The sequence below is a fragment of the Quercus lobata genome, chromosome 10 (assembly GCF_001633185.2).
Source record: "Quercus lobata isolate SW786 chromosome 10, ValleyOak3.0 Primary Assembly, whole genome shotgun sequence".
Lineage (NCBI taxonomy): Eukaryota > Viridiplantae > Streptophyta > Magnoliopsida > Fagales > Fagaceae > Quercus > Quercus lobata.
Window position 1 is genome coordinate 6988984 of NC_044913.1, and position 24744 is coordinate 7013727.

At 38.6% G+C, this 24744-nt stretch overlaps 2 protein-coding genes across 2 annotated transcripts; one reads left to right on the top strand and one right to left on the bottom strand.

The window, feature by feature from the left end:
* The first annotated feature begins 2381 nt into the window (after positions 1–2381).
* Positions 2382–4758, top strand: LOC115964172. Its single transcript, XM_031083524.1, has 2 exons — positions 2382–2615; positions 4440–4758. Exons 1-2 carry the CDS (start codon positions 2472–2474, stop codon positions 4593–4595), a joined length of 300 nt encoding a protein of 99 aa, XP_030939384.1. The 5' UTR covers positions 2382–2471; the 3' UTR covers positions 4596–4758.
* Positions 4759–12334: 7576 nt separating this feature from the next.
* On the bottom strand, positions 12335–13833 carry LOC115965302. The gene is made up of 2 exons (XM_031084495.1): positions 13591–13833; positions 12335–13492 (listed from the first exon to the last, which is right to left on the bottom strand). The coding sequence occupies exons 1-2, from the start codon at positions 13739–13741 to the stop codon at positions 13077–13079; spliced, it is 567 nt and encodes a 188-aa protein (XP_030940355.1). The 5' UTR covers positions 13742–13833; the 3' UTR covers positions 12335–13076.
* Between the last annotated feature and the right edge of the window lie 10911 nt (positions 13834–24744).

Consider the following 24744-nt stretch of genomic DNA (forward strand, 5'->3'; position numbering starts at 1 on the left):
TAAAAAAAAAAAAAACATAAACTAAATTCCCCACAACTGAAGAACAAATATTCCCCACCCCCATCAATACCTAAGAGACAGAGGGAGAAAGAGGGGGTTACGAGATACCAAAACCAAAGAGACTCATATGCTCAACAACATTTTATCCTACAAAACAAAAACACAAACCACATTCTGAGCTCAGAAACAGACAACAGAGATACATTACAATGATTCTTTAACCACTAAGCACTTTCATGTGCAAACTGTTCGATCCTATTCTCATCGAGATTCAAATTAGCATTGCTATCCTCCAACCCACAACTAGTCTCCACCAACACATGTGGATCATTGTAATGCCTAACAGCTTGAATTATGCCCCGAACACGCTTATATGGATCCGAACAATTGAAAATCTCAGACTCCAAGAACACGCCATCGTAGCCTAATTGCATCATCAATGTTGTGTTGGCCGGAGTCACGATGCCTCCAGCGGCAAATTGAACCATTGGCAGCCTACTCATTTGCTTGGTTTAAGCCATGAGATCATAGGGTGTCCTTTTTCTCTCTCTTTCCCCACCTCGATCTCTCACACACGCTCACTCTCTTTCCCCCTATTTCTCCCTCAATCTCTCGATCTCTCACTGGCAGTTTTTTTTTTTTTTTTTGGATAATTACAATAAACCCACCTGGGGTATGGCCTGTTTTTACTTTGCCTACCCGTGGTTCAAAACTTTACACTTTGTCCACCTAAACTTCCATCCGTTACCCACCTCACCCTCAGATGTTAGGAAAAACATATTTTTAGGGAAAAACAAACATAACAAAAATCAAAAAGTTAGGATTTTTGATTACTTAAGAACTTCTATGAGAACATATGCCCAGAAAAATCAAACCTAACCGCAGGTAAAGTGTTAAGTTTAAACAAATATTTAGTTAACGACAAAGGGAGTGAATGATACAAGTCAAGTGTTAACTAATATGCCCAGAAAAATCAAACCTAACCACAGGTAAAGTGTTAACTAATATTTACCCATGGTTCAAAACAAACATATGCCCAGAATTTCCATATTACTCTCTCTCTCTCTCTCTCTCTCTCTCTCTCTTCAATGGTGGAGTTAAGGAGGACATCAGCCACCACAGCGATGGGTTTCATTTTCCTTCGTTCTTGCTTCATGGGTTTCATTTTTTTTTTTTTTTTTTTTTTTTGTGGTTTTGGTTGTGGGTTCATCTAATTTTTAGGGTTTTGGTTGTGGATTCATCTGATTTCCTTCGTTCTTGCGTCCGTCTCAGTCTTAGCCTCCGTCTCGACGGTTTGGAGTAGATCTAGGAAGAGGGCCGATGGTGGTTTAGAGAGAATGGAGCTCGATCTTGGCCTCCGTCTCGGCCAAAAAGGAGCTCGATCTTGGATTGACCACTATCTTTGCTTCATGGGTTTTCTTTTTTTCTTTTCTTTTTTTGCTTTTGGGTTGTGGGTTTAATAATGACCTGATTATGGTGGGGTTATGGGTTGTGGCTTGTGGTGGTTGTGGATTGTGGGCGAGGTGGTGGTGGTGCAGAGTTGTGGGTTCTGATAGTGGTGGTGGTGGAGTGGGTGGCAACACTTTGTGGGTTTCAATTTTTTTTTTTTTTTTTTTTTTTTTTTTGCTTTTTGGTTGTGGTTTTTATTTGATTTTGGCTTGCTAGTGGTTTGAAAAATGAGAGGGATTTTTGGTCTAGATTTAGAGGATTTAATTGGTTTTGGATGTGTAACTGAAAATTTTGAACTATATTTACAAATGTTGTGTTCTTGTGTTCATGAGGAAAAGATTCAATGTTCGTGTTTTTGATCTGTGTTATATCTGATTTTTAATAAAATGGTGTTTTTCTAACGTCTGAAGGTGAGGTGGGTAACGGATGAGTAATAGATTGAAGTTCAGGTGGGCAAAGTGTAAAGTTTTGAACCACGGGTAGGCAAAATAAAAACGGGCCATACCCTAGGTGGGTTTATTGTAATTATTATTTTTTTAATAGCGTTTTTGATTAATTAAGAAAAAAAATGAATATTAATTAATGACCAAAACTGCGTCGTTTTGGTAAGTTGACGGCAACAACTAATAGAACACTAACAAAGAACTTAATTGGGAAAGAATGAAACTTAGAGGACTGAAATAAAAAAATTGTGAAATTTAAAGGGTGAATTTTACATTTTAACATATTTTAAAAAATAAGGGCAAAATCCCATTTTTCTCAGCAAAGTTGTTTCAAATTCATGAAAACTGCTAGGAGGTCAAAAGATAAGAACTTTAGAAGCAAATGACAATAATTCTTGCCGTTTAACTAAACTACAGTATGTAACGAGACGTTTACATTAAACGACACTGATAATTTCTGACACTAGAAAATACGAACTCACTTTTTCACAATTCCCAGCAACACATAGATAGAGAGAGAGAGAGAGAGAGAGAGAGAGAGAGAGCAATTCCCAGCAACACATAGATAGAGAGAGAGAGATGTTACAGTTTCCAGCGTTCATGACACAGTACCCGTGGTCGACGAGGACAATTCCGACGTCGTTTTTGCTTCCCTCTCAGTGGCCTCAACCCCACAGCGAGGAGCTCCTCCTTGCCACGGAGGAGTCCGATTACGAAGAAAAGGTACACCCTTTTAACCCAACCCCTTCTCTCCCTTTACTTAGATTTCATCCAAAGTTCTAATCTTTTTCATTCTCGTGGAGTTTGAGAACTTTTAATCAAAATTTCATTATCTGGGTTTTGTTAGATTAATCAATATGCATTTGTGAAATTGTAATCAAACTTTCATTATCTGGGTTTTTGTTAGATTTATCATATATTGCATACCCATGTAACAATTTTTTTTATTTTTTCCTAAATTGATGTTGTTATTATAGTAGAGAATTAGAGTCTAATGCAATTGGACCACACTCTAGAGACAATGCCTTTTAGCATTGGAAAGATAAAGTTATCTAAACCATCATTGTGACATGACTACACTGCTAAAAGGGTTTAGTTTAAACATCTGAGTTTTGAGTGTGTAGGTCATTTATACCCGCATGACTTAGTGAGATTAGGATATTCTTAGAGTAACTTCAGCATAAAATTCCTAATATTTTATCCATTTGTTTTGAAATGAGTGAATTAAATTTTACCACGTAGTCAAAATTTAAATAAACATTAACAATCATCACTTTTTGTTTTTGTTTTAATCATTGGTACTATGGCCGAATTGAATCCATTCCTTACAAATTATTAGTAAGAATTCTAGAGGATCTTAATCTGACTTAGAAACTTCTGCCTAACTAGTGATCTTGATCAATTGTGATGATGATGATCAGTTAAACTTGGTTTCAAAGTTGTTTTATGTGGAAGCAATATTCAGTGCTAAGAGTACAGTCATTCATAACTAAATGTATTGAAATCCAAATTAAAATCACTGTAGGTGGATGCTAGAAAAAATTTCTGGTTCCATGCCCTTTCTTTTTCAGGGGAAGCTAGTGTTTGAGTTGAAATTTATGTTACATAAGTGCTATAAAAAGTTATTCTATGTTCTGATCTTGGAGTGTCAGAGATAGGATTTGGTTGAGCTGTTAAGAAGATTTTCTGCTTTTTCATGCTATGAGAAAGGGTGTGAATTTGAAAAAGAAATTGCTGTCAATGCTAGGATTTTTTGAAGGATAGTGCAAGAAATCAGTGAATGTGGTTTATCTGCCAAGACTGTCTTTATTAGCGCCATTCGTACTTGGTTCCTTGGTTAAGTTGTTATACTGAGGTTGTAGTTATTTGAAGTTATGTCATAGTCATAGTTGGGACGTTTTGTTTCTCAGTAACTGTGAAGGAATAATCACTTCACGATATCAATCCATCTCTTTCTATCTCTAAAAAGGTTTCTCTTCCCCACCTTGATTTTAGATTTAGGATATTAGTCAGGGTAGTCACAATTTATAATCCAAACATTTTATCTCTGATAACAATTTGAAGGAAGATGTGGGCATATGATTTTAAGTCCTAATTGCACCCCACCAGGCATAAAAAAGTTGAATGAAAGCCTTGCCATTGAAGCTATCTTAAGGGCAGTCAGGCAGGTAATTTTTCTATATGTTAGGGTTAGCTATGCATAACAAGGCAGTTTCAAATGATCATAAATATGTTCCTGTAAATAACACAATATGCCAATGAGATCTAACTCAACTAGCACCTCCTCCCTTCGTAAGTGCTAGGTGGAGGGTGAGGTCGTGCTTTCATGACCCATTGGATGCGTGTGTAGCTTACCAATAAAATAAAATTAAAACAAAAAAAAAAAAAGAATAATAACACAATATGTTTTATATTTAACGTAGTTTTTTTCGTAAGTATCTAACATAAAATAATTTAGGGACTCAGTTTGGTTTTTATGCTGCTGATTTTTCACCTGTTTCTCTTTCAAATGGTTTGCTATTAGCTTGATATGTGAGCCTTTTGCAGTGCAATGAAATTGGGAAGACTAATAGCAACCTGATTGTGATTGGGAAAACCACTGTTGACAATGATAAAGAGGACTTTGATAATGATGCTGATGATGATGATGCTGACAATGCAGAGGAATCTGAGGGTGAAGAGTTTGAGCAGGAAACGAGTTAAAAGTGCTGCGTATTTGTTCCCTGTTCTTGTTGCTTTTTTTGGAAGGTTCTAAATGTTGGCATACTCTATGTCATTGAGTATTATACGAACATCTCTGGATAGCCTGGACTTGCTCTTTTAATAGCTTATAAATAGAACAACTGTTGACATAAATTTCCAATTTCATACTTTGTTACACCAACCCATACACGCACCCATGCATTCACACATACTCTTAAATCAGATGTGCAGAGGCAGATGCACTTAAATCAAGTGTTTTTATTTCCCTTTTCCCTGATTATTTCTATTGAATTTCTCTTTCAATAATCAGAGGAAAATTTTAACTTACCTCTACAATTGTCTAGCATCTTTACCAGATTACTCTCAAACCAATTGAAATTGTTAGAGAAATTTGTCACATAACTTTATAAATTAAACAAATATCGCCATGAAGGCTGTACAATAGTTGGCTGATCTCCAGATAGTCCATTTTCATATTTGTTAAGGGAATCAGGATAGTTTCAATAGGGGATTCAAAGTTATTATAACCTTCCTTTATTTTGAACTGGATTGATAAGCTTGAACTCAATGTGTGCCTTTTAGGGTGTTTGGAACAAAGAGAGTAGAAGAAAGAGGAGAGAAGAGGGGAAAATGACTAGAATATGCCAAAATTTACTAATGAATTTAGTACATTTTGGTCAATCTTTATCTGGTACTCCAATTTCTACTCCAAAATCTACTCCTTTCTCACATTATCTCTCTCCATCCAAACACGGGGTCAATCTTTATCTGGTACTCCAATTTCTCATTCTCTCCCCTCAAATACTTCAGTATTACGTCTATGAATGATTGATTACACTCTGCTTATTTGGTCCATTTTTGCTGATTGTTAAGGTGAAAGTTTGGTCATTTATGCTAGCTTCCTGGTACACGCAAGGTTGGACATGTCACAATACAATGACATTGACTTTTTGATGAACGTACAATGACATTGACTGAAAATGTTATTTTGGGAATCTCCAATAAAAAGAAATATTATTCTAGAATAATTTTTACATTATATTCTATGAGAGAAACGAATAAATTATGTTACATATCCAATGCATGCATGAGATCTCTCATGAATTAGGGGAACAGTCATGTAATCAAAAGTTTTTTTAAAAAAACCTAAATTAACAAAAGAAGATTTCTCTTGGGAGATAAAATCTCCTTTGATTTAAAACATAAAATTTCTTTCAATTTTAGTCATGCTAATAGTATGCCCATGTGATATACAGATTAATTAAAAATTCTATGTAAAAGAAAATTATAATTTAAAAATATTATCGAAACATTTGTAAGCCACTTGAAATTTAAAGTTTCTGTGGGGGGTAAAAGACCAGTAGGCCTATGTCGATGACTACATTGGGCCGAAGGCCCAATCCAAGGGAAAAAATCCCTCCTCGGTTGCGGGGAGGAAAAGCCCCTCCTCGGCCACGGGGAGAGTCCTCCTCGGCACAATGTAGCCGAGGATGGAGGAGGTAACCTGCCACCGGTAGTGACACTCCTTATCATCTCACGGAGCGGGAAAAGTACTAAACCAGAAAAGGACAATGAAAGTGTTAAAAGGAAAGACTGCCATTATCGCATTCAGTACCTTGTGCCTGACACGGCCATACCCCTCTATCCTTACAACCACTCCCAGCAACTGGAAGGAAGGGCTGATGGGACAAGTACCTACCCTAGGGGCCCCATTCAGGAGGAAGGAAATTACTATAAAAAGGGAGTAAAGAGAGACAGAGAGGGGGAGGGGGGCGGAGACCCCCCAACACGCCGGAGGCATCGAAAAAGGCTCCCCAGATCGTGACGAGGATCAGTCCTCTTTGATGAATCCAGTCCGTCTCAACCTGATCGTAAAAAGCACCACAATGACCGTCGTTCATACGCTAAAACCTAGCTTTTTGGCCCATTCTCTACAAATTTATTGTACCGGGCTCACCAAGGTCTAAAGTCCCATTCATTTTGGCCCTGACCTGAAAAACGTGGCCCTATAATTGGCGCCGTCTGTGGGGAGAGCTTATGCATCGGCGAATATGACGGTTAGTCATGGTCAAGCTACAAGAATCCCTCGGGAGGACAGTTTTGGCAATGGTGCGAGCTGCGCGGAAGCCCCCCATAATTTCCAGGAACACACTGCCGTCATCATAGCTCAGCCCCCATTTTGGGTCATGCTACGAAATGATTCATTACGAGGGGAGGATCGCTAGACAGCGCAGTTCAAGGGGCTTCAGACGTCAGATATGCGCCCCCACGCACTTGTCAAGGGGCTAACTCTTGAGACCCCTAGTATTTCGGTCCACTGAATCCCCTACGGATAGGGGAGCCGAGGGCTAAATCAGAATCTCTTGAAGTGCTAGACAAAACCAAGGTCTTGCATAGTTCTCGGACTCAAACCTATGCGGAAACTAGACACTCCAAGAGCCTAAGTGCTAGACAGAACTAAGATCTTGCATGGTCCTCAGACTCAAACCTATAGGGAAACTAGACACTCCAAGAGCCTAAGTGCTAGACAGAACCAAGGTCTTGCATGGTCCTCGGACTCAAACCTATGGGGAAACTAGACACTCCAATAGCCTAAGTGCTAGACAGAACCAAGGTCTTGCATGGTCCTCGGACTCAAACCAATAGGAAAACTAGACACTCCAAGAGCCTAAGTGCTAGACAGAACCAATGTCTTACATGGTCCTCGGACTCAAACCTACGGGAAACTAGCAACTTCAAGAAAGGCCTAAGTCCTAGGCGGAATGGAGGTCTCGTATGGTCCTCAGCCCCCCGGCCTTATGGAAGCTAACACACAAGGGTGCCTTTCTGAGTGTTTAGACTAGGTACAGTCATGCCTTGGTCCTCGGACCAGACACCTAAAACGAGTTAAAGTTACGAATATCATCGGAAAAGCGGAAAAGAACCCCAGTACCCAGCAATCCCCTCGGACAGTTTATTTTAGATTACGCGTCCTCAGGCAGTCACCCCGTTCGCAATACGGAACCTACGGCCGTTATCTCGGTTAGTCTGATATAGTTAACCTATTTTAAGTCGGCATTGTTGAGCCCGTGGGTTCCGCTAAGTTCAAAGTAATAACACTTTACCAACAAGGGCATCGGTTCTAAGTGCGGTTCGAAAGAAAAGACACTAGCACATTCATTCACAAAATGATTATTGTAGGAAAGAACAGATACATAAAATGCGATAAAATCATCTTTTATTAGATAAAGAGATAGTACAATATACATAAAAGGGCTTAGACAAGCCTGTAATCACAAGCTAACTATGAAAAAGAAAAAAAAAAAAAAAAAGGAATACACGGGGATGATAAATCCTTCAATTTTGCTATAATAGCGACTAAGCAAGTCTGGATGGCTCCAGTGATGGAAGAGAAGAAGAAGCAGAGACACCTGGTCTACAACCTTGCTCTAGTAGCGGCTAGGCAAGTCTGGATGGCACCAGTGATGGAAGAGAGGATGAAGCGGGGATGCCAAATCCCCATACCTGCTCTAGCAGCAATCGAGCAAGTATCATTCTAGCAGCAATCGAGCAAGCACAGATGGTACCGGTGATGGGAAATCCAAGCCCTCATGTGCATGACACACGGCACCGAATGGAGGTCCCAGTGCTGTCGCACCAAGAATCTGATGCGACCTCCACCCGCTTCGGATTTTGGCTGAAGGAAGAAGAGGCTCCTTTCTTGCCTTGTCGAGGAGAAAAAATGTCTTGAGCCTTTGTCTCCCTTACCCTGACTGAGCCATTCTGAATCTTGAAGATACACAAGGCTTCTGAAGAGGGTGTGGTTCCTTCACCCTCACCCTAGCCTTGACCATTTCACCTCCTAAGGCTCAGTCACACTGGTAATGAGGACTTTGGGCACAATTGGAAAGTTAGGAATTTGAAAAGCTTAAAGGGTCTACAAATAAAGGGAATGACCTCTCACCGTGCTTCTTCCACCGTGCTTTTTATATGGGAGGCAAACCTGGTGGCAATCAATTCACCCAAATCTCCAAAAAGGAATTACAAGCGAAATAAATTTCGCTCAATTTCCAAAGTGATCTTCAACCGTTGAATTTATGCCACCTCATGAAAGGACCCTCATTAAAGCACACCTTGTATACTGAAGCGATAGGGACGCGGCTTGGATAGATTAAAAGAATGTCTCATAGCCGGGAACGCGCCTTGGGTAAACGAAGAGGCTCTGGCCTTTAGTGGAAGGCCTGATATGGCAAGTCGAAACAGAGGCCCGATATCACCAAAACCCTCCTCTTCACCCGAAGAGCCGGACAGCAGGATTTTGAGGGGCTATTGTGGGGGGTAAAAGACCAGTAGGCCCATGTCGATGACTACATTGGGCCAAAGGCCCGGCCCAAGGGAAAAAATCCCTCCTCGGTTGCGAGGAGAAAAACCCCTCCTCGGCCACGGGGAAAGTCCTCCTCGGCACAGTGTTGCCGAGGATGGAGGAGGTAACCTGTCACCGGTAGTGACACTCCCTATCATCTCACAGAGCGAGAAAAGTACTAAAGCAGAAAAGGACAATGAAAGTGTTGAGAGGAAAGGCTGCCATTATCGCATTCAGTGCCTTGTGCCTGACACGGCCATACCCCTCTGTCCTTACAACCACTCCCAACAACTGGAAGGAAGGGCTGATGGGACAAGTACCTACCCTAGGGGCCCCATTCAGGAGGAAAGAAGTTACTATAAAAAGGGAGTAAAGAGAGACAGAGAGGGGGAAGGGGGCGGAGACCCCCCAACATGCCGGAGGCATCAAAAAAGGCTCCCCAGACCGTGACGTAGATCAGTCCTCTCTGATGAATCCAGTCCGTCTCAACCTGATCTTAAAGAGTACCACGATGATCATCGTTCATACGCTAAAACCTAACTCTTTGACCCATTTTCTACAAATTCATTGTACCGGGCTCATCAAGGTCTAAAGTCCCATTCATTTTGGGCCTGGCCTGAAAAACGTGGCCCTATAGTTTCATTTAGACTAAATTATCCAAATGCAAACATATGTTGAGCTACTTGGCATAAAAATGGTATGTACTATGTAACTTTTTTTTATATTAAAATACAAAATTATGAAGAAGATCAAAATAGTTAAAACAAAATTTACAATTCTTGAAATTTTTGAAATAGAATGGTAGTTGGAGTATAATTTAAAATTTTTTGAAACTTAAAATATAGATATTTACCTAAATTGAACAATTCTTGGAGGAGAATTCTAAGTGAGTGTTTGGATCCGACTTATTTGCGCGTCTGCGTTTTACATCACGTTTCGTTCTTCTTTTTTTTCTTTTTTTTTTTTCTTTTTTCAAGCCATAACTTTTGACTATTCTCCTGTGAACAGTGCACCCATGCACTATTCCCGGGTCCCACAAACTTCATTTTTTAGCCACTTTTTCATTAAAAATGAGTCCCACAGTACTATTCACACATTTAAAAATTATTTTGTTATAATGTTTTCAGTTTTCAGCTTTCAGTTTTCAATTTTCAGCAAAAATAAGTTGTACCCAAATGAACCCTAAATTTTTTAAAACTGAACTAATAAACTTTTACTTAAAATGAAATTTCCTAATTAATGAGTATTTAACCATTAGTAGCAAAGAGAAGACAGCTATAAGGGCACAATTTCACTCCCAAACCCAAAGGATGGATGAACTTAAGCCCAAAGAGCCCAATACAATGAATTTGTAAAGAGTGGGTTGAAAAACTGGGTTTTAATGAGTCAGACAACAAGCAAAGTGGATCCAGATGGCAAGAAAATGAAGATAGACTAGTTTAATCTAAAGAGAATTGTCCTCGGCACAATCCGAGGACATCAGTTCTTATATATTTCTTCTCAAGTTTGATTACAAGTTCAACTTTTGATTGCTACAATGTTTTTCTCTCAATTTCTCGATCCCCTTTTCTCAAGATCTTCTTTCTATTTTATACTACATTCCTTCTTTCTTCTTTACCCTCCACATGTAGGGTATATTGTTGGTGTTGATTCTTGTCTCATCAGCACCTTCCTGAAGTCTCTGATAGTAGCTGTAAGACTGAAAATTACTGTTTATGTATTACCTCCACATTAATGCAGTCAGTTGGTTAGGTGTAAAGTATTCAGTATGGTGGTAGCAACTTTCTCTTTAGATATTTTAGGACTTCCCTCTATCCTATGCTTCTGTGATACTTATCCATATTAATAGAATCTCCTGGAACGCTACCTTGGATGGTAGACCACCCCCTCGGACCTCGGCTTTGCTCAGTCGAGGAGGGATTCATCCTCAAACCACCCTCATGGGCCCTTATGATCAAAACTAATTTCTTCACTTACTAATATGGACTCCTCTGATTATGTTTGCCCCTTCTTGGACTACGTCATGTCCTTGGATTGGGGTTTCGACCCAATATATACATAGATATATATTGCTAGGCCTAACACCCCTACAACAACCATTTAGTATAACCACAAATTTTAAGCCCAAATTTTATATGATAGCATATGATGTGAAGCACGTGACATTTATTTAATTTCATATGTTTTGTATGGATTCTTAATACGCTCAAATTTTTCAAAAAGAAATGTTACGTTCATAACATTTTCTTAACAAATTCTAAGTGGTAAGTTGTTACTAATTCTAATTTAGTAATTCTTAAGTACTCTCAAAGCACAAAAAATGATGATTCCTCCTCTCATATTCATAGTAGGGTCCCCTCATTAAATTCATGGTAGACCATTTTTTCGTGTTCTGGGATTGGGAGCACCTAAGAATTTTCCGTTCTAATTTGAACATACAACTTATATTACTTTTTTTAAAAAAAACCAATAACAGCTAGCGACAATCTGCCACTCAAAATTTTAAATAGTAAATACCACCTAAAATTAGATTGGAAAGAATCATTTCCACATCTTGTGTTTCTCACTCCAATTATAAGAGATTTGACGCATATATAGTGGTTACATGAGTTACATGAAAGTATGAAACATTGTTCACTTTCAAGAGGAAGGTATAGCGTATGATTATCTTCCTCTTTTTGTTTGTTAGCCAAAACCGTCTGTTCCATTTCCCACTTCCGTTTCAAATTGAAAAGCAAAAAAAAAAAAAATAGTAAAATGAAATTTAACCAAACACATTCTTTCTTAAGTTTTCCTGTATAAAACAACCAACAAGTTCTTGTCTTGATTCGAGAAGAAGTGGGAGGAAAGTTCTGGTTTGCAATATACTTTTTTGACTCCTCCTATTCAACCAAGTGTGGAAAAAAATAGTTCTTCCTCACTCCTCAGTTCCTTGCATTTTACTCTTTGACTCATTCCTTGTTTAGTTTCAAGCCTTAAGCCTTAAGGGGTATCTTTGAAATGGAATTAGTTTATTCCAACAATCTTCTCCTCCTAAAATTAAGGCACCTCCTTCCTTTATTTATTTGTTTTTATCAAAATTAAGTTGGCTTTCGAAGCCCCTCGAAGGTACCACAACATAGTGCTAGCTAGTATTATTAATAAATCTCTCCAACTTGCCAAATTGCCAAACCAAGGCAATGGTAGAGTATATGCTTTGGGCAATTTGGCTTTAATTATTGAAAAAGTCTAGGTCCAAAAACATTTTCACAGCTTCTTACGACAAATGTGATATGGTAGAGCGTGAGCGATGAAGGAAAATAAAAATAACGGGTCCAAATGTCCAATCACAATCTGGAATCTGCTCGTAAGTTTACTCTTAATTATCAATTGTTTGGTTAGATTTAATATAACTATTCCTTGTCCTATTCTTAAGCACGTTTAAGTTGCAATTCCTTGAAATGTTCAAGATTCTGATATTTTAATTTTATATAGTTCCCACAAATAAAAGGCACTTCCCAGCTGTTATTTTTAGAACCAAGCTTGCCTACTCCTGGAGAGAAAGTTCAAACGCAATTCCCCTTTTATATTACTCTTCAGAATCTTCAAACGTCCGCAACCACATATATGGTATCTAATGCCTCATTTTTCTTGACCTGCAAAATCACACAAATAAACGCAACCCGTTAAATTCAAAAATTCAAATCAAATCAATTCAAACAACTGCATAAAAAAAATTAAAAAAAATAAATAAATAAACCCAAAAAAGTCAGTGAGTCTAGCTCTGTAAAAACGACACACGTGGCACAAACAGACGGAATTGACGGCGAGTAACGGAACCCCAACTGTGAGATGTGAAAATTCATCGCCAACAATCCAAACACATTCCCATTGAAATGAATAGCACCAAAAAAAATGAATTTCATGAATAATAGAACCTCCATTGAAAAACACAAAGTCCTTCAAAAAAATTCACACCCAAATCACAAAAATTTAACTCAGCTATTTCTCACTCTCTCTTCAATTTTTTTTTTTTTTAATTACTGTATTTTACTAATTTTTCGTAATCATCAATTTTTTCTTTCATTTTTCTTCATCTACTGGTATATATATAAGGATGTCTTCAATCTACGATTTTTGTTTTTGGTTCTTTTTGGTTCTCAGTGCCAGTAATTGCAGTGGGGGCCACAATACGAATACGACACCCTAGGATACTCCTGTACTTGGCAGCTATACGGATAGCTTTTCCGGTAACAATTCCGAGCGCCGACGGAGTAACCGGCCGGCGGCGAGTGAGTCCGGGGAGCGAATCGGTAGGAAGGAGAGTTTCGCAACGATTCGGGGGGAGTTTGAGGAGGAGAGATTTGTTTGAGAGATTTCGGCGGCGAAAGCACCGCTCTGATCTTCAAAGGACGGTTGTTCATCGACGACGACGAAGCGCGATCGTACTCTTCGATAACATTCGCCAAGTCTTCGTCGGACGTGATCGAAATTAGGGTTTCCAAGTCGCCGGTCGGCAATTGACACCTCAGATTCACCGATGAGCCACAGAACTCTCCGAGCTTCACCATCAACTCTGTAACAACAACAAACATAAATTGATTACTTATTCACAAGAACCAAACAAGTTCACAAAAAATCGAATCTGGAAATTGGACAATCAAACAAACAAACCTGTGAATGAAATGGAGCGATCGACGGCGAGGACACGTGTGAGGCCGCCGGCGTAGCGGAGCTTGCCGTCGGTGTAGCGAGGGAGGATCTTCCCGCCATAACTGCAAAGGAATTTGATGGTCTCTGTGTTTTTGCTGTTGTTGGACTCCATGAAAGTTCTAGAGAGAGAGAGAGAGAGAGAGAGAGAGAGAGTTGTGGAGAGGAGATTTTGGTTAGGGAGAGGTGCAAACCTCTGGGGAGTGGTTTAGGTGAGTATTTATAGGGAGAGGAGAAATGGGAAGAAATGGGAGGGTGAGGTGGGAAAGAGGGAAGAGTGGGGCCGACACGGAAAGTGGGGTACAAGAAGAAATGAAATATTGAAATGAGAAGCGTTCGCGGTTATACGGATGGATATTCTTTTCTTTTCCTTGGAGTTGGAGGGGTTAAATTGCGAAGAACAAGGAAACGGCTCTACCACGAGATTGGTCACCAGCACCGTGGTCTGTGGGCCTCACTTTTTTTTTTTTTTTTTTTAAAATTATCATTTAAGGTTGCAAAAAGAAAAATAAATTAAAAAAAAATGCAACCTCCACTATTAAGCAAACTTGCACACAAAGCGAGTTGTGAGCGATGGCTTTGTATAGATCCATAATTCCACCGCTTAAAATTTACTATGTGACAAATTTGTGATTTTAGTTGTGATATTGTTATTATTATTGAGAAGAGAAATAATATATTTATAATATTTTCACTTCAAATACATAACGTGTTTGTTTATTAGAACATATTAGAATGAAAGTAGGAATACTTTTTCACCCCTAATTATATAATTATAAATAAAAAAAATGCCAAACAAGAAAACGCATAGCTTAAATCTAAATGTAAAAAAACCAAAAAAGAAAAGAAAATTAGAATATTGATTGTGGAGGTCAGTCAATCAACAGGCCCATTAAGGTCAGGATCGTTAGGCCTGTGGCCCATCCGAGGATGCATATCAGTCCGAGGAGGCCAAGTCAGGTCATAAGGCAATTACCGAGGGGGGGGTGATAGTCATTATCACGAAAGTAGAGTTCTGTGTTAGTCCGATGACACCATACTCCTTGGCAGTATGCGTCCGAGGACGATCAGGACGCGGTCTTGTTACAACCAGACCTCGGAATTATATCATCACTGAAGATGGGATAACAGACCAAGGGTAAGAAAGATAAGACAAACAAATATCTACAACTACAGCTGCCTCCGCATTAATTACCTCTCAACCAACTCTCTAGCCGCATTAATGTGGAGGTGATACCTGAACAGTAAGGAGGCAGTCTTACAGCTGCCCATAGGAAATTCCAGGAGGTGCTAGATGGGACAGAAAGAAATCCCCAGAACCCAACCTACACGTGTGTGGTGAGGATGGAACACAGAAGATGGTATATAAACTGAAAGAAGAACATGCAAGAAGGGGGGGGAACAAAAAAAGAAAGGGAGAAAGTATAGACTAAAGAAGAAGAACGTAAAAGAGCACAAGAACTGTATCGAATACCAAAACAAAACTATCGCTGTGCCAGCTCTGAGCCTTCAGTATACGTGAGGGTGAATCTTTTCATTTCACAAAAGTTAATCTAGTTCTCAACAACCACACTCTACAAATTATATTGTTTGGGTCTATTTACGTGCAAGCCCAGTATCATTTTGGGTCGCTGCAAATCGTGTCCTTACATTGATATTACAATAAATAACAATTATAAGCAATTTTTTTTTTAAGGCAATTATAAGCAAATGTTAAATCCTATTATGTTATAAAAAAATAAAATAAAACCATTTATTAAGAGAAATCTGTTTGTTTGTTTGTTTGTTTGTTTGTTTTTTTTTTTTTTTTTTTTTTTTTTTTTTTTTTTTTTTTTATATGTCAATTAAACAATTGTGAAGAATTAAATTTCTTTACAAAAGAGTTAAAGGAAAAAGTGGAAGAAACTTTTTTTTTTTTGGAACAAAAAAAGAGAAAATTCCAAATCACTCTCTTCTTTTTTCCTTTTTGGGATTTGGATAAATATTGTGCTTCGACCTCAATGTGAATGTTAATTCAGTTCTTAAACTTTTGATTCAAAGCATTATTCCCTTGCACTTTAGTTTTGTATGGACAAACATTTTACCATGTGCATATAGTTTCCTCCACTTTATTAATTATTTTTAAAATGTCACTATTATTATTTTTTTATAACATATAGTGTATACTTCATTATACTTAGTATTTATTATTAACCCACAAAAATGTCATTATTACATAATGTGATTAAATCTGTAAATTTTAATAAAAACTACTAACAAAATGTGTAATTTGTCACAAATCTAACGTGCAAGAGACTTAATTGTTCAAATCAAAAGTCAAGAGAATAAATTTACAAATCAAAAGTCTAGAAATGACAAGTTATAATTCATTCAAAGGTCATATTTATAAACTTTTTTTTTTTAATAGTTTACCATTTTATTTAATACGGTTACAGCTTAGCTTTTTTAATGGACAAGAGGTCCCAACGTAGCACTTTTGTTTTCTTTCCTTTTTCCTTTATTTTTTTTTGGGTAAAAACACCATTTTGATTCTCATATTTTAGAGTTATTGTGAATTTGGTCATTATATTTTAGTAGCAATTAATTTAGCCTTCATTTAAGTTGAAAATTACATTGACCAAATTGATTATTACCAAAATATGTGAACCAAATTGACAATAATCCCAAAATGGTATCTTTCACATTCTTTTTATTATTTTATTTTTGAAGAGTAACTGGCTGTTTTTGTTTGGCAGAATTTTAATGGACCCAAGGTCCCATGTTAGCACTTTTTCTTTTCTAGTTTTCATTTTCATTGTAAGTTCAGCTTCAAAGTGCATTGAACGCAAATTGATTAACCAACAAATGTTTTGATCATGTATTGTTGTTTTCAAGTCATGGCAAAGCAGGTTCTTAGTTCAATTGCCATTTTTATCTTTTTCCACATGATGAAATTCGAAACTATGTGATCTAATTGCCTTAATACTGATTCCTTCGTGAAGTTGATAAATCACAATGATGAGAGGGGTAGGCCAGTTTGGTACTCGAACAATGCATAGAGGATCCCATATCTTGAAAGTTGAAACACATCCTGTATTCTTGAAGCAAAGAAGTGATAACAACCATAATTATACTCCTCTGTCGTTGGATTTGATCATTTTAGTACTTAAAACTTAAATCATCTTTGATTTGGTTGTTTAATAAGAAAGAAGAAACAATTGCTAGTTTTTGGGCTTTATATTTAGTCTTGTTTATTCTGCCTTTTGCCGTTTGTTTGCTAGAGTAAAGGACAGGGAATAAAATGGAAAGAAAATAGAAAAGTTTTCAAATTTTAAAAGGAATAAATGGAATGGAAACGAGTCTGAGAGAGCTTTTAAAGAATATTTCATTTATTTCCTTCTCCAACCTATTTTTTAATCCATCCACAATGGGAAGGAATTAAATATATGTTAATGAAGTTTTATTTGAAACCCCCAATAATATTTTTTTTTATATAGAATTTATTATTTTATAAATGTTTATATCGTATTTTTATTAAAGAAATGACAAAATAGAAATTGTGGGGCCGGAGAATTTGTGGTCCCGGCCCACTTTACATTAAGGCCCAAAGCCCAAGCCGAGGAGAACAATTGCCGAGGACGCATAATGAAAATCCAAAAAAGGGGCTAAAGATATGGCCGAGGACGATCTTATGCTTGGCACCCCACAGAACGCCTTAAGGAAAGGGCGAGATCAATGCAGGGGCAGGACAAGTGAAAAAGCTGCCAATACTGTAATAAAGAACTCTGCGTCTGACAGGTCCATGCTCTTCACCATGCTATTCAACTTTTACGTCTATTCCCAACCACTCTAGGTATGGGCTAATAGGACAAGTCTCCATCCCAGAAAGTGAAACTTACACGTGGACATTGAAAGGAAAGTAACTACTAGTATAAAAGGGAAGAAGAATCAAGGGGGAAGGGGATCCTCCCCCAGAAAAAGAAGTCCTAAGAGGGGGAGAATGAGAGGAACACTAAGCTCCTCGAACGCGCCAGATCCACCCTCATATGAACTTCCATAAAAACCATGACTAGACCACTATCCAGTGACCAAGGTCAAGCCTTTCAAACCCACACTCTACAAATTATATTGTTTGGGCTCTTTACGTACGAGTCCAGTGTCATTCTTGGGTCGTTATTAATCGAGTCCCTACAATTGGCGCCGTCTGTGGAAAGACTTGCGCGTTGGCACAGGTGGTGGCGGAATCAAGTCTCTATCAAACAAGGGTTTGCGAAAGCTCCTCCATTTCCAGCAACACGCTGTTGTTGTCCTGATATAAATTTCCGCTAGGGACTACACCTCGTAGTGTCAATGGCACGGGCAGTTCTAAGGGCTTCCAACATCAAGTTAACACCTCACACCTTGGTCGAGGGGCTAATCCTTGAAAAAAAAAATGATATAAAAGAAAAATTACAAGTTTTGGACAGAACCAAGGCCTTGTATGGTCCTCGGACTCAAGCCTATAGGGAAACCAACTACACAAGAGAAAAATTACAAATTTTGGACAGAATCAAGGCCTTGTATGGTCCTCGGACTCAAGCCTATGGGGAAACCAACTACTTAAAAGAAAAACTACAAGTTTTGAACAGAACCAAAGCCTTGTATGGTCCTCGGACTCAAGCCTATGGGGGAAACAAACTACTTAAGAGAAAAATTACAAGTTTTGGACAGAACCAAGGCCTTGTGTGGTCCTCAGACTCAAGCCTATGGGGAAACCAACTACTTAAGAGAAAAATTACAAGTTTTGGAAAGAACTAAGGCCTTGTATGGTCCTCGGACTCAAACCTATAGGGAAACCAACTACTTAAGAGAAAAATTACAAGTTTTGGACAGAACCAAGGCCTTGTATGGTCCTCAGACTCAAGCCTATGGGGAAACCAACTACTTAAAAGAAAAATTACAAGTTTTGGACAGAACCAAGGCCTTGTATGGTCCTCTGACTCAAGCCTATGGGGAAACCGACTACTTAAGAGAAAAACTACAAGTTTTGGACAGAACTAAGGCCTTATATGGTCCTCGAACTCAAGCCTATAGGGAAACCAACTACTTAAGAGAAAAATTACAAGTTTTGGACAGAACCAAGGCCTTGTATGGTCCTCGGACTCAAGTCTATGGGGAAATCAACTACTTCTTGTATGGTCCTCGGACTCAAGCCTATGGGGAAACCAACTACTTAAGAGAAAAATTACAAGTTCTGGACAGAACCAAGGCCTTGTATGATCCTCGGACTCAAGCCTATGGGGAAACCAACTACTTAAGAGAAAAATTACAAGTTTTGGACAGAACCAAGGCCTTGTATGGTCCTCGGACTCAAGCCTATGGGGAAACCAGCTACTTAAAAGAAAAACTACAAGTTTTGGACAGAACCAAGGCCTTGTATGGTCCTCGGACTCAAGCCTATGGGTAAACCAACTACTTAAGAGAAAAATTACAAGTTTTGGACAGAACCAAGGCCATGTATGGTCCTCGAACTCAAGCCTATGGGGAAACCAATTACTTAAAAGAAAAATTACAAGTTTTGGACAGAACCAAGGCCTTGTATGGTCCTCGGACTCAAGCCTATGGGGAAACCAACTACTTAAAAGAAAAACTACCAGTTTTGGACAGAACCAAGGTCTTGCATGGTCCTCGGACTCAAGCCTATAGGGAAACCAACTACCTAAGAGAAAAATTACAAGTTTTGGATAGAACCAAGGCCTTGTATGGTCCTTGGACTCAAGCCTATGAGGAAACCAACTACTTAAGAGAAAAATTACAAGTTTTGAACACAACCCGAGACTTTGTCCCATGGAGAGGTTAAGTCCTAGACCGAATGGAAGTCCCGATCTATCCTCGGATCTTCAATTCTAAGGGAACTAGTGCGAATAAGTGTTTGGGCCCAGTATAACCATACCTCAATCCTCGGATCAGAGGCCATGAAACGATTAAGGCCAGGTGTTATCAAGAACGCGGCCAATATCCCTTACCACTAGGCAACTCTCTCGGGTGGTTTATTTTGGGTTACTTACTCTCGGATGACTGCCTTGCGTGCATCACAGAGCACTCAGCTGTTACCTCATTTAGTCTCGTAAGTTTAATCTACTGTAGATTGGTATTATTATACTTGATAGTCTCAATAAGTTCAAAATAATAGTTTTTTGTTACAAGGTTTTCTGCCCTGAATATCGTTAAAGAAAAATACACATGAAATACATCCATTCACAAAGTAATTACTGCAGAAAAGAAAAATATTTGGAATGAAACAGAATCATCTTTTATTAAGACAAAGAAATAGTACAACGTACAACGTACAATGAAAGGACTTAAGTAAGCCTACACTAAAAGCTAACTGCATAAGCAAAAAGAAAAGATACAAGGGAGAGAAGAAGAAGCAAAAGACGAAGAAGCAGAAGAAGAAGAAATAGAAGAAGAAGAAGTAGAAACACCAGGACGGCTCCGGTGATGGGAAAGAAGAAGAAGGGGAGGCAGAAAGAGGCACCAGTGAAGGAAGAGAGGAGGAAGCAGGGATACTTAATCCTCGCATCAACCCTGACTCCTAACACGAAAGTGCCATATTAGCGGTGCTCGCGATGGAGCGGATGGTACTGACGACGAGAAACCCCATTGCTTTCGCACCAAAAATATGACATGACCAGCACCTGCTTTGAATTTTGACTGAAAGAGGTGGAGGCATCGCTCCCACCTTGCGAGAGCGAAGAACTGTCTTGAGCCTATGTCTCCCTTGTCCTGACCGCGCCATCTTGAGTCTCGGAAGGACCCAGTGCCTCTGGAGCGGGTGTGGCTCCTTCATCCCCACTCGTGCCTCAAACATCATTCTAAGGTTTGATTGCGCTGGAGATGAAGACTTGGAGCACAGCTGAAAGATTAAGAATCTGAAGGGACTGAAAGATCTGCTCGTAAAGGGAGTGACTCCCTACCCTGCTTCTTATATAGAAGGCAAGTAGGCGGCATTTAATTTACGCAGATTTCCAAGAAGTGTTATGGACGAGACAGTTTCTACTCAACTCCCCACACCGTCTATAACCGTAGGATTTGGGTGGCCTCGTGAAGGGAACATATTAAAGATGCGCCTCGAGCACTGAAACGTCGAGGATGCTGCGTGAGTAAATCTAGAGGAATGTCTCATAATCCGACACACCTCCCATGCAAATGGAGAGACGCCGACATTAATGAAGTGCAGAGCTGGGCAAGCCATGGTGTGAGCCCGACATCACCAAAACCCTCCTCCCCAACCAAGAGATCGGGCAGCAGGATTTTGAGGGGCTATTGTGAGGCCGGAGAATTTGTGGTCCCAGCCCACTTTACATTAAGGCCCAAAGCCCAAGCCGAGGAGAACAATTGCCGAGGACGCATAATGAAAATCCAAAAAAGGGGCTAAAGATATGGCCGAGGACGATTTTATGCTCAGCACCCCACAGAACGCCTTAAGAAAAGGGCGAGCTCAATGCAGGGGCAGGACAAGTGAAAAATCTGCCAATACTGTAATAAAGAATTTTGTGTCTGACAGGTCCATGCTCTTCAACATGCTATTCAACTTTTACGTCTATTCCCAACCACTCTAAGTATGGGCTGATAGGACAAGTCTCCATCCCAGAAAGTGAAACTTACACGTGGACATTGAAAGGAAAGTAACTACTAGTATAAAAGGGAAGAAGAACCAAGGGGGAAGGGGATCCTCCCCCAGAAAAAGAAGTCCTAAGAGGGGGAGAATGAGAGGAACACTAAGCTCCTCGGACGGGGTCCGAGGACAAAAACCCCACAGGTCGCACTGAATGAAGGTTTTGTCAGTCACGCTAGATCCACCCTTATATGAACTTCCATAAAAACCATGACTAGACCGCTGTCCAGTGACCAAGGTCAAGCCTTTCAAGCTCACACTCTACAAATTATATTGTTTGGGCTCTTTACGTACGAGTTCAGTGTCATTCTTGGGTCGTTATTAATCGAGTCCCTACAGAAATTATGGGAGGTGGAATTTTGGGGACATGATGGAATTGTATTGAGGATTTTGACCCTAACAAAACTGTGATGAAACTTTTGACTAAATCGATCTCCTCTTAATTGAACCAATAACTTGTTAAAGAAGAAGACCTTTGATAAACTAAGACCAATTGAAGGAAAGTGGCCAAGGAGGTTCGGATGATTAAGTGAGAAAACTAAAATGCATAAAGTTTGCCAACTGGTCGTCTATCAGGTCATAGGTTAGCTGAAGGAACGTGTGCTCGGATAACAATTTAATAGACTTGCTAGCGGGTTGTATGTTATGTCGGATTAGCTAAATAAATGTTGCTTGGTAGCATTAAATGAAATGGTGGGTTGTTAGAACAAAATAAATGCCAAATGTGAAGAAATTTAGTACACGCTTCTTTTAAGGATTATTATATTATTTTGTCGATCAAAGTAGAAGTAGGGATGGCTATTGTTGTCCGACCCGATAAAGAATAGGATCAGGTTTGGGTTTTAAAAAAACTCGAAGCAGATCCGAGTCGAGTTCAGGTTTTGGTAAAACCTGGCCCGAACCCAACCTAATTAACTGTTAAATTACCAAAACACCCTCATATATATATATATATATAGAGAGAGAGAGAGAGAGAGAGAGAGAGAGAGAGTTATAAACCCTAAAATGAAATGAGTCATTTCAGCTCACACACTCACAGCCGCCCTTCTCATATTATCTCACTCTCCTCTCCCACTCTCACTCACAGTAATCTCATCGCCGACCCAAGCTGTCATTGCCGGTCCAAGCTCTGTCACCTCCAGCCAAGCTCTATCACTTGCTGGCCCAATCTCTGTCACTGCCCGTTTGTTCTGTTCTCTTCAAAATCTTATATATATATTGTATTCACTTTGAGATGTTTGTTTCATATGAATCTCATTTGCTGAGCAAAGGTACGAGGAATCACGTGACATCATTGCCAAGTACCCAAATCGAGGCCCATTAGTTGAGCAAAGGTATGTTTTCTAATTTTTTTTTCCAAAACTCATCAATTTCTATTTTGTTGATTCATACTATTTTTTTACCCAAACTGAGTCCCTGTATTCATTAAAGAGGGGTTTTGTTGATTCATATTATTTTTTAAAAAAGAAGATTAAATACATTGATTCATATTATTTAAAAAAATATTATACTGAGTCCCTATATTCTATTTTGTTGATTCATTTTATTTAAAAAAAGATTAAATATGTTTTTCAGTTATTAAAGAAGGGCTTCTCAATTATTTACAAGAAAGGGAAACTATGTGATTTATCAATGCTAAATTTTGGGTGTATAGTTTGGTTTGTCAATATATGTTAAAGCCTTGTTATGTTAGCTATAAAAAAGTGAGTGGGACATTTCATTTTTGATGAGTGAATAATTGAGTCTGGTTTAATGGAAAAATAAATTCTATGGGAAAATGTTTTTCAAAGAAAGTGTAATTGTTTAATGGAAGAAATTGTGTTTATTGTTTTTTGTGTTTGTTTTGAATGCAGTGCCTAAAAGGGAATTGGGAGACACAAAAAAATTTAGTTCTCCTTTGCTAGGCGGCTCTCCCTTGAGATCCGCATGTTATCCCTTGCCAACTATGCGGTCTCCTTCGCCATTTTCACAATCACCGTTGCCATTATCGCCTTCTGACAGCTCACCCTCAGGACGACCATCACCTTTATGCCCATTAAACAAAGAGTAAGTATTTGAATTTGTAGTTAATCATGTTTAATTATGATTGGATTGATAGAATTTGTGAATAGGTGTAATTATGAATTTGTGCCCATTAATCAATGAGCATGTGTAATAATGAATTTGTGATTTTTTTTTTTTTTTTTTATTGATAGAATTTCTAACTCTCAAACTTCTAAACCAATTGGGAGTTCGAAATCCCCGATGGTGGATTTAGTGGGAGAGGACCTAGAGGTAAAGGAACAAGAAGAGACAGAGGAGGAGGGAGAGCAAAAGGCTACAAATGAGGATGTGGATACAAGTAGAAAAAGAAGGATACCTCAGATGTTTGGGAGCATTTTACTAGGAAGAAAGTTGATGGGAAGTCTAAAGCCCAATGCCATCATTGTGGCAAGCTTTACTTGGGTGAATCTAGCCAAGGTACAAGCCATTTGCATAATCATTTAGCAAGATGTCCACGGTTGAAGTTTAAAGATATAAGGGATATGCGACAACAAGTGTTAATTAAACAACAAAATAAGGTAGATGGAACAATGAGTTTAAATCCTAACCAATTTGATCAAGTCAAAGTGAGGAGTAATCTTGCTCGTATGGTCATCCTAGCTAAATGAATACCCACTTTCAATGGTTGACCACATTGGATTTAGAGAATTTGTGGGTTCTCTTCAACCTTTGTTTAAACTTGTCTCAAGAAACACTTTGAAGAGTGACTCTTAAAATCTATGATAATGAGAGGGAGAAAGTTTTGAAGATGACGGACAAGAATGGAAGTAGGATAGCAATTACAACTACTATGTGAACTTTGAGTAACAAAAAGAGAGGGTTCATGGTCATTACTGCTCACTTTATCAATCACACTTGGACGTTGCAAAGCCGGGTTTTAAGGTAATTTTTTGATCTATGAATGTTAAATTTATTAAACCATATGAATTGTACCATATTTCATTGATCACAGTGTTTATTGAGTTATGTTATAATTATTTCTATTATTTTTCTAGGTTTGTTTCTTTTCCTTTTCCACACATAAAAGATGTCTTTACTGATGTCCTTGTTGATTGTTTTTAAGAGTGGAACATTGATAGGAAGTTGTCTACAATAACTGTTGATAATTGTAGTATTAATGATGCCATGATAAGACTTTTCTTGAACAAGCTTGATATTAGTTCTCTTATGTTGAGTGGGTCTATGTTGCATATGAGGTGTGCTGCACATATTTTGAATTTGATTGTTCAAGATGGGTTCTCTTATTGGTGATGGTATTGAAATGATTTATGATAGTGTGATTTATTGGACTGGATCACCAAAAAGGAGGTAGAAATTTGATGAAAATGCAAGTCAATTACGTGTTCAATGCACCAAAGAGTTGGTCTTAAATTGTAAGACACGTTGGAATTCAACTTACTTAATGCTTTCTATTGCATTGATTTATAAAGATGTTTTCT